At 42.8% G+C, this 12,702-nt stretch overlaps 1 protein-coding gene across 1 annotated transcript; it reads left to right on the forward strand.

Annotated features, from left to right (window-relative positions):
* The first annotated feature begins 6,453 nt into the window (after window positions 1-6,453).
* Window positions 6,454-11,395, forward strand: LOC111954078 (tubulin epsilon chain). Its single transcript, XM_023973575.2, is given in 12 exon segments — window positions 6,454-6,469; window positions 7,385-7,446; window positions 7,448-7,494; window positions 8,613-8,731; window positions 8,885-8,985; window positions 8,987-9,010; window positions 9,172-9,220; window positions 9,223-9,319; window positions 9,711-9,807; window positions 9,810-9,859; window positions 10,571-10,630; window positions 11,257-11,395. Coding segments are annotated over 12 exon segments (861 nt in total).
* Window positions 11,396-12,702: the final 1,307 nt, after the last annotated feature.

The raw sequence follows: 12,702 nt of genomic DNA on the forward strand, positions 1-12,702 counted from the left end.
AAGCGAAGTGGCCCGGGCCTTACTGAACACCTCCCAGAGGTGCTGGTACTCCGCATGAATAGTGGAGAGGCCCAGGGCAACTTCCGAGCCCACAAGAAGACGTTCCGGGGCAGGCTGCACTGACTTCAGACAATGGGCGTGGCAGAACGGGCTCCAGCCCATAATGGAACCAGCAGTCCAGTCTATGATGGGATTGTGWCGCTGGAGCCAAGAGAATCCCAATACCACGGGAACCTGAGGAGACTTAATCAGCAGAAATTGGATTGCCTCTCTGTGGTTCCCTGCACTCGTAAGTTGATGGGAGTGGTATTATGAGTGATGCGGCCTATAGAGTGCCCGYCCAGTGCTCTAACGTCCATGGGGATGGAGAGGGACCTAGTGGGGTTCCCCAGCTCGGACGCCAGGGTAGCGTCCAAAAAACTCTCATTGGCCCCAGAGTCAATGAGTACCCCTGAGAGATTTCGGCTGGTTCCACCACAGCAGGATGGCATGGAAAGGGGAGAGGAAAAGTTCTCTATAAGGCCCATCAGAGTACTCGCCCCTTCTTGATGAGCCTGGTTTTTTAATGGGCAGGTAGCTACGAAATGTCCCGTAGCTCCACAATATAGACAGCTCTGGGTGTGGAGTCGACGTAAGCGCTCAGCCGGCGTCAATCTAGCCCTGCCCAGGTGCCTGGAATCTGAAAGAGGCGAGTCGACAGCCCTCTGTGATTCCTCAGAGAACCCGGGTGACGCGGGTTCACTCGAACATGTAAACTTTGGGGGTCTCCGGGATCTTTCGGAGGTGAGGTGGGAATCGAGAACGAATGAGGGCGACGGGGCACAGATTCTCTCTCCTATGTTCTCGAAGCCGCTCATCGATCCAGATGGTCAATGCTATGAGGGAGTCAAGGTCCATCGACAGCTCCCGGGCTGCATGCTCATCTTTGACCAACTCCGATAATCTGTGAAGGAACATGTCGAACAATGCATCCGGATTCCAGGCACTCTCAGCCGCCAACGTATGAAAATCCATTGCGGAGTCTGCCACACTACGGGAGTCTTGACGTAGCTGGAGCAGCTTACGAGCAGCCTCTCTCCCAGACAACTCCTCTAGACTGAGGCAGACACCGGACTATTTCTCCCACACCGCCGTAGCCCAGGCGAGTGCCCTCCCGGACATCAGCGTTATGATGTATGCTATCCTCCAGGGGTCCGAGGGGAAGGAAGAAGGCTGCAGCTTGAAAATGAGGAAGCACTGGGAGAGGTAAGCGGGGTTCTCGGGACACTGGGATAGGCTGGGAGATTACAGGTGTGACCTGCTGCCCAGTGGGGTATCCGCGGAATTGCTCCAGAAAAGTCTTGAACGCCTGGTTATGGCATTCTGCCAGGGTATGGTCCCTCCATAAGACATTGCAGTAACTCCTTGTGTCGTCCAATGGTGGCTCCTTGCAGGGAGATGGCATTGTGGAGCTGGTCTGTGTTTGCTGGGTCAGTCATGGCCAGTTTGTACTATCACGTTTTAGGGAAGACCCAGATGCAGACAGTGTCGAAGTAACAAAGTTTGTTACTAGAACAGGGGTAGGCAAAATGAGAGGTCAATGGCAGACAGAAGTCAGTAATTCAGATCAGAGTCAAAAGGTACAGAACAGCAGGCAGTCTCAGGGTCAGGGCAGGCAGACGTCAATAATCCAGGGCGGTATGACAAGGTACAGAACGGCAAGCTGGTTCAGGGTCAGGGCAGGCAGAATGGTCAAAACCGGGAAAACTAGAAAACAGGAATTATAGAAAAAGACAGGAGCCAGGGGAAAACCACTGGAAGGCTTGACGGACAAAACGAACTGGCAACAGACAAACAGAGAACGTAGGTATAAATACACAGGGGATAATGAGGGGAGATGGGAGACACCTGGTGGGGGGTGGAGACAAGCACAAAGACAGGTGAAACAGATCAGGGTGTGACACATGATCACTTTCTCCATATTGGAAGGCATTGTTTTCACTTCAAAAAGTTACTCTATATTTTTATTACCAATCTCTGTTGGATATTCACTTTCTGCTTCAATATTAATTAAATGTCTATTATTTTAAGATTCATATGTAATGCTTTGGCAGGATCAATATGTATTAACTGGGTTGCACTGTCTTAGTGCCCAGTAGWTGTCACTCTCTGTCCAAAATAAGTCTGGCACCTGAGACAACAGGGAAACAGACGCAGTCTCCATTTTGCCTACTTACAAATTGGTTTATAACGTCATCATTTGAGATATCAATTACAACTCCATCGGGAGTACAATAAATTGTAGCCTTTTAAGTTTAGTTAAAACCTCTTAAGGATCCACCCCTTTTTTTCAATTTTCACCTAAAATGACATACCCAAATCTAACTGCCTGTAGCTCAGGCATTGAAGCAAGGATATGCATATTCTTGATACCATTTGAAAGAAAACACTTTGAAGTTTGTGGAAATATGAAATGAATGTAGCAGAATATAACACATTAGATCTGGTCAAAGAAAATATAAAGAAAAAAAACACAGTTTTTTTGTATTTTCTTGTGCCATCATCTTTGAAATGCAAGAGAAAGGCCATAATGTACTATTCCAGCCCAGGCGCAACTTAGATTTTGGCCACTAGATGGTAGCAGTGTATGTGCAACATTTTAGACTGATCCAACGAACCATTTTGCATTTCTGTTCAACATTTTGTATCAAGACTGCCCAAATGTGCCTAATTGGTTTGTTAATAACTTTTCAAGTTCAAGTTCCTCAAAGAATTGCATGGTATTCTTTCACTGTAATAGCTACTGTAAATTGGACAGTGCAGTTAGATTAACAAGAATTTAAGCTTTCTGCCAATATCAGATATGTCTATGTCCTGGGAAAAGTTCTTGTTACTTACAACCTCATGCTAATCGCATTAGCCTACGTTAGCTCAACCGTCCCGTGGGGGGGGGGGGGACCCACCGATCCTGAATAAATTTTAACAGGAAATCATGTTCAACATTCATTGGTTCTTTAGAACAGGGTATGGGCTTATTTCAAAATGCATTACCAAGGTGCAGGAAATCTTCTAAGCTTTAATAGTTCTATTGGTTAGGGGTAAGTCAAGTCCTGTACAATGCTTTAACTCAAGACTTTACATGTTGCATTTATATTTTCATTCAGAATAGGTTGTGCCTTTAGATTTTGGGAAAATGAACAACTGAAGAAGAATTTTTCACTTCTTCAAACCCCAGACCCCGGCCCTGTCTACTTGATCTGCATTGCTGACCAAGTAGACAATGTTGCGCCTTTGGGTTTAGAAACACTGTGCTCAAATTCTCAAACTGCCTTGTACATTGGTCTGAAAGTTTGATATATGAAGTTCTGTAAATTATAATGTTCCAAGAAGTTACCGTATGATATTCTATGAAGCAAAATGACAATCCGTTGGTGTACAATGTGAGCTTGATACTTTCTTATCTCTGTTTGCTCTACCTGCTCTACCTGTTTTAATGTCTATGTTGAAGCCATCGTGCCTCCATCTTGTCACTCCCCCACCAGTGTATAAAATATTTTGGAAGCTATAGAAAAGTTATTTATTAATGTCTCCAATCGTTTTTGGCACGTTTATTCTATTACAAACACCTTACTGCATACCTGTAAATTATATTAGGTGCGCTAAACAAAAACAAAATGAATTCCTTAAAGTATCATTTTTTGAGATTACTAATGTTACTGTTCTCACTACAAAAATACTTAAAATACATGTCATTTTGTCCTTCAAACATTTAATTGAAGTACTGTACAATTCCATTCATTCCTATGGAGGACTGCTCCTACTGGGGAGTGCCAATATGGCCAAAAGGCCATATCAATCAAGTTTCAATCAAGTTTATTTTATATAGCCCTTCGTACATCAGCTAATATCTCGAAGTGCTGTACAGAAACCCAGCCTAAAACCCCAAACAGCAAGCAATGCAGGTGTAGAAGCACGGCGGCTTGGAAAAACTCCCTAGAAAGGCCAAAACCTAGGAAGAAACCTAGAGAGGAACCAGGCTATGAGGGGTGGCCAGTCCTCTTCTGGCTGTGCCAGGTGGAGATTATAACAGAACATGGCCAAGATGTTCAAAATGTTCATAAATGACAAGCATGGTCAAATAATAATCAGGAATAAATGTCAGTTGGCTTTTCATAGCCGATAATTAAGAGTTGAAAACAGCAGGTCTGGTTTGCCAACAGGCCATATTGGCCTGTTGGCAAAAGAGTGAGGAGTACCTCGAATAAATAACACAAGCACAATGATTAACACACGGGATGAGACCCGTAATCATCTGCGCAATCCACAATGGCACGAAAGCCAAAAAACACAGCAGAGGTACTCACACGAACCAACGGACATTGTAACAACAAGCCTCTCAATGGCCAATACATAGCAACAATCCAGTGTTTAAATACACTGAGTGTACAAAACATTAGGAACACCGTCCTCTCATAACAGCCTAAATTCGTCGGGGCATGGACTCTAGGAGGTGTCGAAAGTGTTCCACAGGGGTGCTGTGGGGTGCCATGTTGACCCAGCAGCTTTGCAGTTCTTGACACACTTATTAAACGGCACCAACCACCATACCCTGTTCAAAGGCACTTAAATATTTTGTCTTCCAAGTGGCACACATACACAATCTGTGTCTGAAGGCTTAAAAAATGGAATTTAACCTGTCTCCTCTTCATCTACGCTAGGGTTTAATACATTTGTCACACTCTTGTCAAAGTATGCCATTCCATGAGCGCAGCATTTATTTTTCAACTCAAATCAATGAGCCCAATCAATCCTCCATGACAACAAAATCATAAACAACAGAGTAGAGGTGGCTAATAAGTCCTTAGTTTTGGGGTCGTGCTCAGGTAAAACAATTTGGCTAATCTATACTTCCATATTTCCAAGTCCTATTCTTGAAGATCAAGGGGTATAACATTTATTGGAATGACTGGAATTCTGATATAATTTAATCATATTATTATATGTAGTGGAAAGTGATGGGATAGAAGCCTACATAACCAAGCCATAAGGTAAAATTTAACATCCATATATGGCCAGCTATGTAAACTTTAACATTAATTTATCCTGCAATACATGTCGTTCAATTGGTAACATACATTTTTGTCTGTCACGCTGGTATGAATGATTCGGGAGACAGACGCAGGAATGCGTAATAGGTGTTTTTATTACACCCAAATTACAGCATGCCGTGTAAAGGCACGGGGACGAAGACCAAACAAACACTATACAAAACACAGGGTTGACACCCAAACAAAAGTAGTGAGGAGTTCCTCTAATAAATAACACAAGCACAATGATTAACACATGGCACGAGACCCGTAATCATCTGCGCAATCCACAATGGCACGAAAGCCAAAACACACAGCACAGGTACTCACACGAACCAACGGACATTGTAACAATAATCGACAGGACACTGGTCAACCAAGGGCACACTTATACAATTACTAATCACTGGGAATAGGGGCCAGGTGTGCGTAAAGAAAGTTCCAGAGGGATCCATGACATTGCCTTCTTCTAATGCCTCGTAAGGGGAAAGTCATCTAAAAGTAACAGAATGTAATCAGATTACGTTACTGAGTTTGGGTAATCCAAAAGTTACGTTACTGATTACAATTTTGGACAGGTAACTTGTAACTGTAACAGATTACATTTAGAAAGTAACCCACCCAACCCTGCTGATGAGCCATATATTAAATACACTTTATGAGCCCTGCATTAATGATTTTTAATGAGCCCAAATGATTGTGCTGTTATCCATTTCATATATGATATAGGCTACTGCACATTACACATGACAGAAAAACATAAAGCCCATAGATGTAGCTAACTATATTCTATCTTGGGTAGATAAATGAAACTAGCTCCAGTAGCCTAATCTTTTTTAGTGTGAACTGTATTACTGTCCTGTATTGTAATATACTGTATTATATGGACTGGAATTATGCACATCTTTCAAACCATGATAAAGCAGAAGAGAACATGCGATTCTAGTGCAACACATGCGGCCCACAAAGTTTCAAGTATAATGTAGGCTAGCGAATTTCATTTGAACTTTTAAATATAATTGGGCATATACTGCTTTCCATACTCAGCATACTCTGTCCCTACCCTGAGCGCTGATTTATCATGCAGAGGCCGTAGAGAAGATTTAGACATTGCATATAATTTAATTTTCCATTTCACGCTATGCTGTTCATATAAATAATTTATTATAATTTACCGGTTTCTTGCAGTTATTTATCCCGGGAAAAGGGAGTGGTTTTGGGCGGTAAATCCCGGTAAATCTCTGTAACCGGGTTCCCGCCATTCAACCCTAATCTACACTGATTGAAGTGGATTTAACAGGTGACACAAATAAGGGATCATAGCTTTCACCAGGTCAGTCTATGTCAAGGAAAGAGCAGGTGTTCCTAATGTTTTGTACACTCAGGCATGCTGACGTCTGATGGTAAGGTAGCTATATAGCATAAGGTAGCTATATAGCATTGCTTTAAAATGGAACAGCTAGCTAATATTTATGTAACATGGGTTAGCTGTGTTCTGCAGTTGGACAGTGTGGTGACCAGGTGGGCTGCAGGTTATGGGATCTTGCTTTGCGGGAGCATTCATATGTCAACAAAGTAAGTAAACTTTTCCTTAAAAATAATTGTAGTTATTAAAAGGTACATTTATTTGATTTGATGGGAAAAGGTCAAGGCTACCAGTAGTGAAGAAAATATTTCATAATGTTTAACAATGTATTCTAGATGAATGCCAGTCACCTGTGGTTTTTATCCCCTGTTGTGTAAAATGGGACAGGAAGTAAGGCTAGTGGTATGTTCTCATTTGACATACTCATAACTGGGCTACAGTATCTCAAACATTTCTTTCCTATTTTCTTTGTCATTGAGAAAGTAATCTACAATGAGGCTCTGAGCAGCTTTTTCCAGAATGTTGACCCCATGGTAATTCCATCCCGCCCATCTCTTGCTGTGACCCATTCAACTCTAGCGACTACATGCCTGTGAAACGTGCATGCTCAGTCAGTCAGTCAACCTTTACTCTCCTTCTCAAATGACCATTGTTATTCCCTGCTATGTATGTATTTCCAGCAGAAGCAATGGGGTAGCTTATGACATCACCGGTGGGAGGATATGATCCCAGGGTAAATTTATTGTCTCTGCTTGATTAATGTGTGTGTGTGTGTGTGTGTGTGTGTGTGTGTGTGTGTGTGTGTGTGTGTGTGTGTGTGTGTGTGTGTGTGTGTGTGTGTGTGTGTGTGTGTGTGTGTGTGTGTGTGTGTGTGTGTGTGTGTGTGTGTGTGTGTGTGTGTGTGTGTGTCAGCTTCACACACCCTCTGACAAGAGGAATTCCCTCTCTACAGGCAGTGTTGGTAGACATGGAGGACTGGAGGAGGGCATGGTAAATGAGATCCTACAGGGCCCGCATGAGAGAGATTTTTCACAGCACTCAGCTCATCATTGACGTGTCCTGGTGAGGAACTGAGTGACTAACTGAGTGACTGACTGTCTCTCTGTCTGCATGCCTGCCTCTGCCTGCCTCAGGCATGCCATCTCACATGCCCATATGCAGCTTATGAAACTCATTTTTTTGTAAATGTTCTGTATAGGCTAGGCACCTCAAACTCAACTCTAGACCTCGAAGTTAGTTTCAATGTGCTTTTCCATTGTTCTCACCTAATCAGGGACTGACTTAGACCTACAGTATAACTCGAGGTGGGTGCAATTAATTATCAGGTATAACAGAAAAACAGATGTCTGTTCGGTTTCGGTTCGATTATAAAAAATTATCATGGTTTTCGGTTACGATTATTTATTTTTTAGACATTAAATGCACTATGCATTATGTGGGTTTAATGCTGTAACAACATAGAATAAAACAATTCACAAAAGTCCCTTGATGGTGGGCACTGCCCATTATTGCTTATCACTCATTAACCATAATTTATTTACATTACTTTACTTTAATAAAATATTTGTTTTAGTTGATGACTATATTATTTCATTCCAAGTCATCATCTCTATAGAGCTGCTGCCTATGCTGTTTGACAAAAATCACTATTTAGTAGTTCTTCAAAGTAAATAAGGCATACTTTTATGACTGCTGAATACCAACTATCAATCACATAGATCATGTATCTTCGGCTCACGAAGCACCTGCTTTCTATCCCTCTCGATCATGTGTTCCGCACAGACCTGACAAGTTTAAGCTGACTCGCAATGTTTTATGGTCATTGTAGTTAATTACAACGTTCTCTGCGCTAAACTATGTAGAATATTGTCCTGTTGGAAACTACAATTCCCTACTACATTGTACAGTTCAGACTTGATCTAATTTATCTCCAAAGAAACTGCACATCTAGCTCAAGGAAAAAAACAAACTAAATGGCATTCAAATATTTAAACCGACATCGTTGGCTAATCGATCAGCACTAATTGTCAAGCACCGCTGACACAGACGATAGGTTTCTGGCTAAAACCTGAACATTAGGACTAGTCAATAAACTTCTAATTATCGAGGTAATTCTGTGGTCAAACAATGCCAAACTTCTTCTGTACCGCAAGTGTGCAACCTCATTAATTTATCTCCAGGGCAGTGGGCCGCTGGACGTTTGGCTCAGCCTACAGGGAACAGATTGTGGACCAGTTGAAGAGGGCAGCAGAGCATTGTGACTGGCAGCAATGCTTTCTCATTCACTCAATGGTTGGAGCTGAGGACTCAAGAGTGTACAAATGCATTCATAGTCTCATAACTACTGAACCACATTAATAAACACATTATAACTGCATGAACGGCATTGGTGCTTTCAATTTTTTTTCCAGTGTAAAGTTTTGGATGAGCATAATGTGTTGTGTTCTATGCTGTGATGGCCAGGGACTGGGCACCTGTGTGTTAAAACTTGACGTCAACACCTCCTCCTACAGCAGTGTCTTGGCCATGCAGTAGCTCACCAGGCATGCCGACTTGTGTTCTCCTGGTGGAGAATCAGGTGTGTGTTTGTCTGTGTGTCAGGGTTAAAGTGTAATCTTAGTCTTTGATTCAGTGCTCAGGTCTTTCCTCATTATGCATGTCCTCCATCCTGTTTCTGACCGTTAAAGTTAAACCACAGTGATTTACTTCCTTTGTCCATTTTTGTTATTCTTCTACCAGTCATTGGTAGACATAGTGAACAARATAAAGCACATGCCCCACAGTGGAAGGTAGGTTCCACTGCCATCGTCTCAGGCCAGGGAGGGGTCAGTGGAGCGGAGAATGCCATGAACAATGTCGTAGCCAACCTGCTGCTCAATATCACCAGGTATACTATTGGAGATAGACAGGCTGCTGTCTGTGGCACTAGGCCTCTTCATTGAGCCTCCCAGGTGTTTGCAGTCTGGTCTCCTCCAGTGAATTTTACTGCCATTGTAAAAACCAACATCTGTTTTTGGATAAGAAAAACATTAAAAAGCCAGTTTTAAGAAAATTGAGAGGAAATTCTGAATTATAAAAGTGCCATAATAGAATTACAAAAGACCCACCCCACCACCAACAACGTAATTGCACAGTGCAGTCATTGCACTGTTAATTGGGGGTTATTTGTGTCAATAAAGAATAATGCTTGTTTGTCTGAGGTATTAGCATCTGTCTGCTTGGTTCTTACATGTCTGATGTGCAACCAATTCACTGTTTATGCTTCTCTGCTGCTGTAGTTCAGCTCGTTTTGAAGGATCACTCAACATGGACCTGAATGACATGGACCTAGTTCCCTTCCCTCGACTGCACTACCTGGTGCCCAGTGTTACCCCTCTCTATACACCCTGGCTGTTGTTAACATCCCCACTAGGAGATCTGCTCTCTTGTCCCAACAGCTATTTTTACCCATAGACTTCTCTGGAACTCAGGATATTACATTGCACACCGCCCTCTGTACAATTGCCCTTGGTTGACAGTCAGTGAATAGCAAAGCTCCGTCTCACTGATGCTGTCTACTCTGTTCTATGCTATATAAAACTGTAGTATCTTGAATAGACCAACATATAATTGGAGGACACTAGATGTAATCTTTACTTGTCATTTATTAGGAACTGATTTACACCACCATCTATCATGGAGACCAATACTCAACTAACTATCTCTATTGCTCACAGAACGGTTACCAACCTAGGACCGGTGATAGCGCCGCCTATTGGTTAGATGAGCCAGCATCAATTATCACTTTATAACAAAAACAGTGAGTGATAGTGACGTGATAGTGATGGCATGATATCAAGCACTCATTATATATTCTGGTGTCTCAAATCTCACAGTGAACTAGGAATACTAGAGAGACCTATGAATAGCCCATTATGCTAATGGTGTGTCCTGACATGTATAGTGTAGTGTGAAAGCGCTATACAGTAGCGTATTATCTTTGTTAGTTGAATGCATTTAGTTACGGTCCATTGCAGTCTTGTGTGGCTCAGTTGGTAGAGCATGGCGCTTGCAACGCCAGGGTTGTGGGTTTGATTCCCAAGAGGGACCAGTATGAAAATGTATGCATTCAATACTGTCTGTGTCTATCCTACCTCAGGCTGGACCAGATGTTCACTGATGCCTCCAGTAAAGACCACTACCTGGCCTGTGCCCTCAGGTTCCGGGGCAACATGCAGTGTCTGACTTCAGCTATCCTCCCCATTCCTGTTTCCAATCTCTAATAAGAAGTACTGCAACTGCCTGTTCACCCAGACTCATCCATACTTGTAAGGCCCAGAGATTACCTTCCCAGCTGCTCACTCTCAAATAGTGTTCCTATTCACCGCTGTGTGTTTGTGTTCCACTACAGATGCCCCTGAATCATGACTGGCCAATTCAGCTCCCACCTTCTCCTCTCCCTGCAGAGATCTTTTTCATGTGGCATGTTGTCAAGAGCAACAGAAACAGGAGATTTTATGAAAGCACATACCTGTGTGTGACCACCATGTAAATCTGGAGGAGAAATCTCCTGGAGCACAGACACCTTGTGGCACATTTAGGTGACTGGATAGTGACAGTATTATTCACTTTGGTTGTTCAAGTAGACTGTACATCTAGATGTGATTTAAAGTAAACCCTGGAAATGTGGGCTGATTCCGTGTCTGGTAACCTATGGGCTCATTTCCGGGAGCCTAAACTTCTCCTTTGAGAATGAGAAACCGACCCTATATGTTTTCATAGAAAAGCAGGTTGACCAATGCTAGCCCCATATTTATTCGCTCTTCTTCTTCTTCTTCATCTCAGACTGAGGCCCACACTGCCCTTTGTGTCGTGGAACCAGGAGGGATGGAAGACAGGGATGTGTTCTATGCCCCCTGTGGATCACTCCTTACTGGCCCTGTCCAACAACACCTGCATCAAGCCCACCTTCATAGAGCTCTGAGACCGCATCACCAAGCTCTACACGAAGAAGGTGCATCCTAACCTAATCTTCAATCACAACAACCTTAAACTCTGTTGCAAAAGAAGTGTTTAGGGTCCAGAAGATTGAGAGGTAAAGACCGCAACAAGACCATTTCCATTTCACAGAGGACAATAGCAGAGTTCTGCTAAAGAAGGAGAAGCGGTTCATGTTCTCTAAGCAGGGCTGTATGCATCAGGATTTTCCCTGTGATCAGTGTAGAGTACATCCCTATCTGACATAATGTATTGTTTTGGCAGGCTCACTTGCATCACTACCTGCTTGTGGCCGGGATGCAGCAGGGCTGCTTCAATAAGGCCATCTCCTCCCTGATGGACGGGATGGAGAAGGGCTGCTTCACCGAAGCCATCTCCTCCCTGATGGATGGGATGGAGAAGGGCTGCTTCACCGAAGCCATCTTCTCCCTGATGGACGGGATGGAGAAGGGCTGCTTCACCGAAGCCATCTTCTCCCTGATGGACGGGATGGAGAAGGGCTGCTTCACCGAGGCCATCTCTTCCTTCTCCTACCTGATGGACAGGATGGAGCAGGGCTGCTCACAGGGCCCATCTCCTCCCTCTCCTCCCTGATAGAGGACTACAGTCAGCTGGATGCCACCAAGGACAGACTAATGTTAGTGTTAGCACTAGCAGACTGTACACACAGTGGACCGTGTGTGGTAATGTGTTGGTGTATACGTACAAAGCAATTTAGTATTTTACTAGAAGAAAATAGTACTGTAATTTTATAAATAACTGGTTTATTTCTTGTTTACAAGTTTCAAAAGATTTCTTACACTTTTGTGTCTAAATGATATTCCTCATCCGTCAAAATAAATGACAATGGATTGCTGAGTAGTGAGTATGTATACCTTGAAACAAAAGGTTATTATGTCAACAATACAAATAAACATTTATACCAAACTAACAATTCAAACTAACAATCCAAATCTGTAGTGAATCAAAGTGGATATGAGATTGTAAGATATTTTGGAGCTAACTTGGTTGAGAATTAACTGGTAGAAAGATTCATTTTTTATCCAGCTGGTATAACACTGTGTTTGGTATTGATAAGGGGTTACGATCAGATGTTCTCTAGATCATAAAAAAGGTTTAAGAAGATATCTGACCCAGAACATGTTTGCTCTATCTATCCCTGTTACCACTATTGGCCTCACTGACAGCCCTACTGTTAATGAGGTACTGTAAAAACCATAGCATTTGAGGTTTAACCCCAAATTGTCATTACTTACATTACGTTTCCCTTCATGTTAATTGTTAAGTAATCAG

The sequence above is a fragment of the Salvelinus sp. IW2-2015 genome, linkage group LG28 (assembly GCF_002910315.2).
Source record: "Salvelinus sp. IW2-2015 linkage group LG28, ASM291031v2, whole genome shotgun sequence".
NCBI lineage: Eukaryota > Metazoa > Chordata > Actinopteri > Salmoniformes > Salmonidae > Salvelinus > Salvelinus sp. IW2-2015.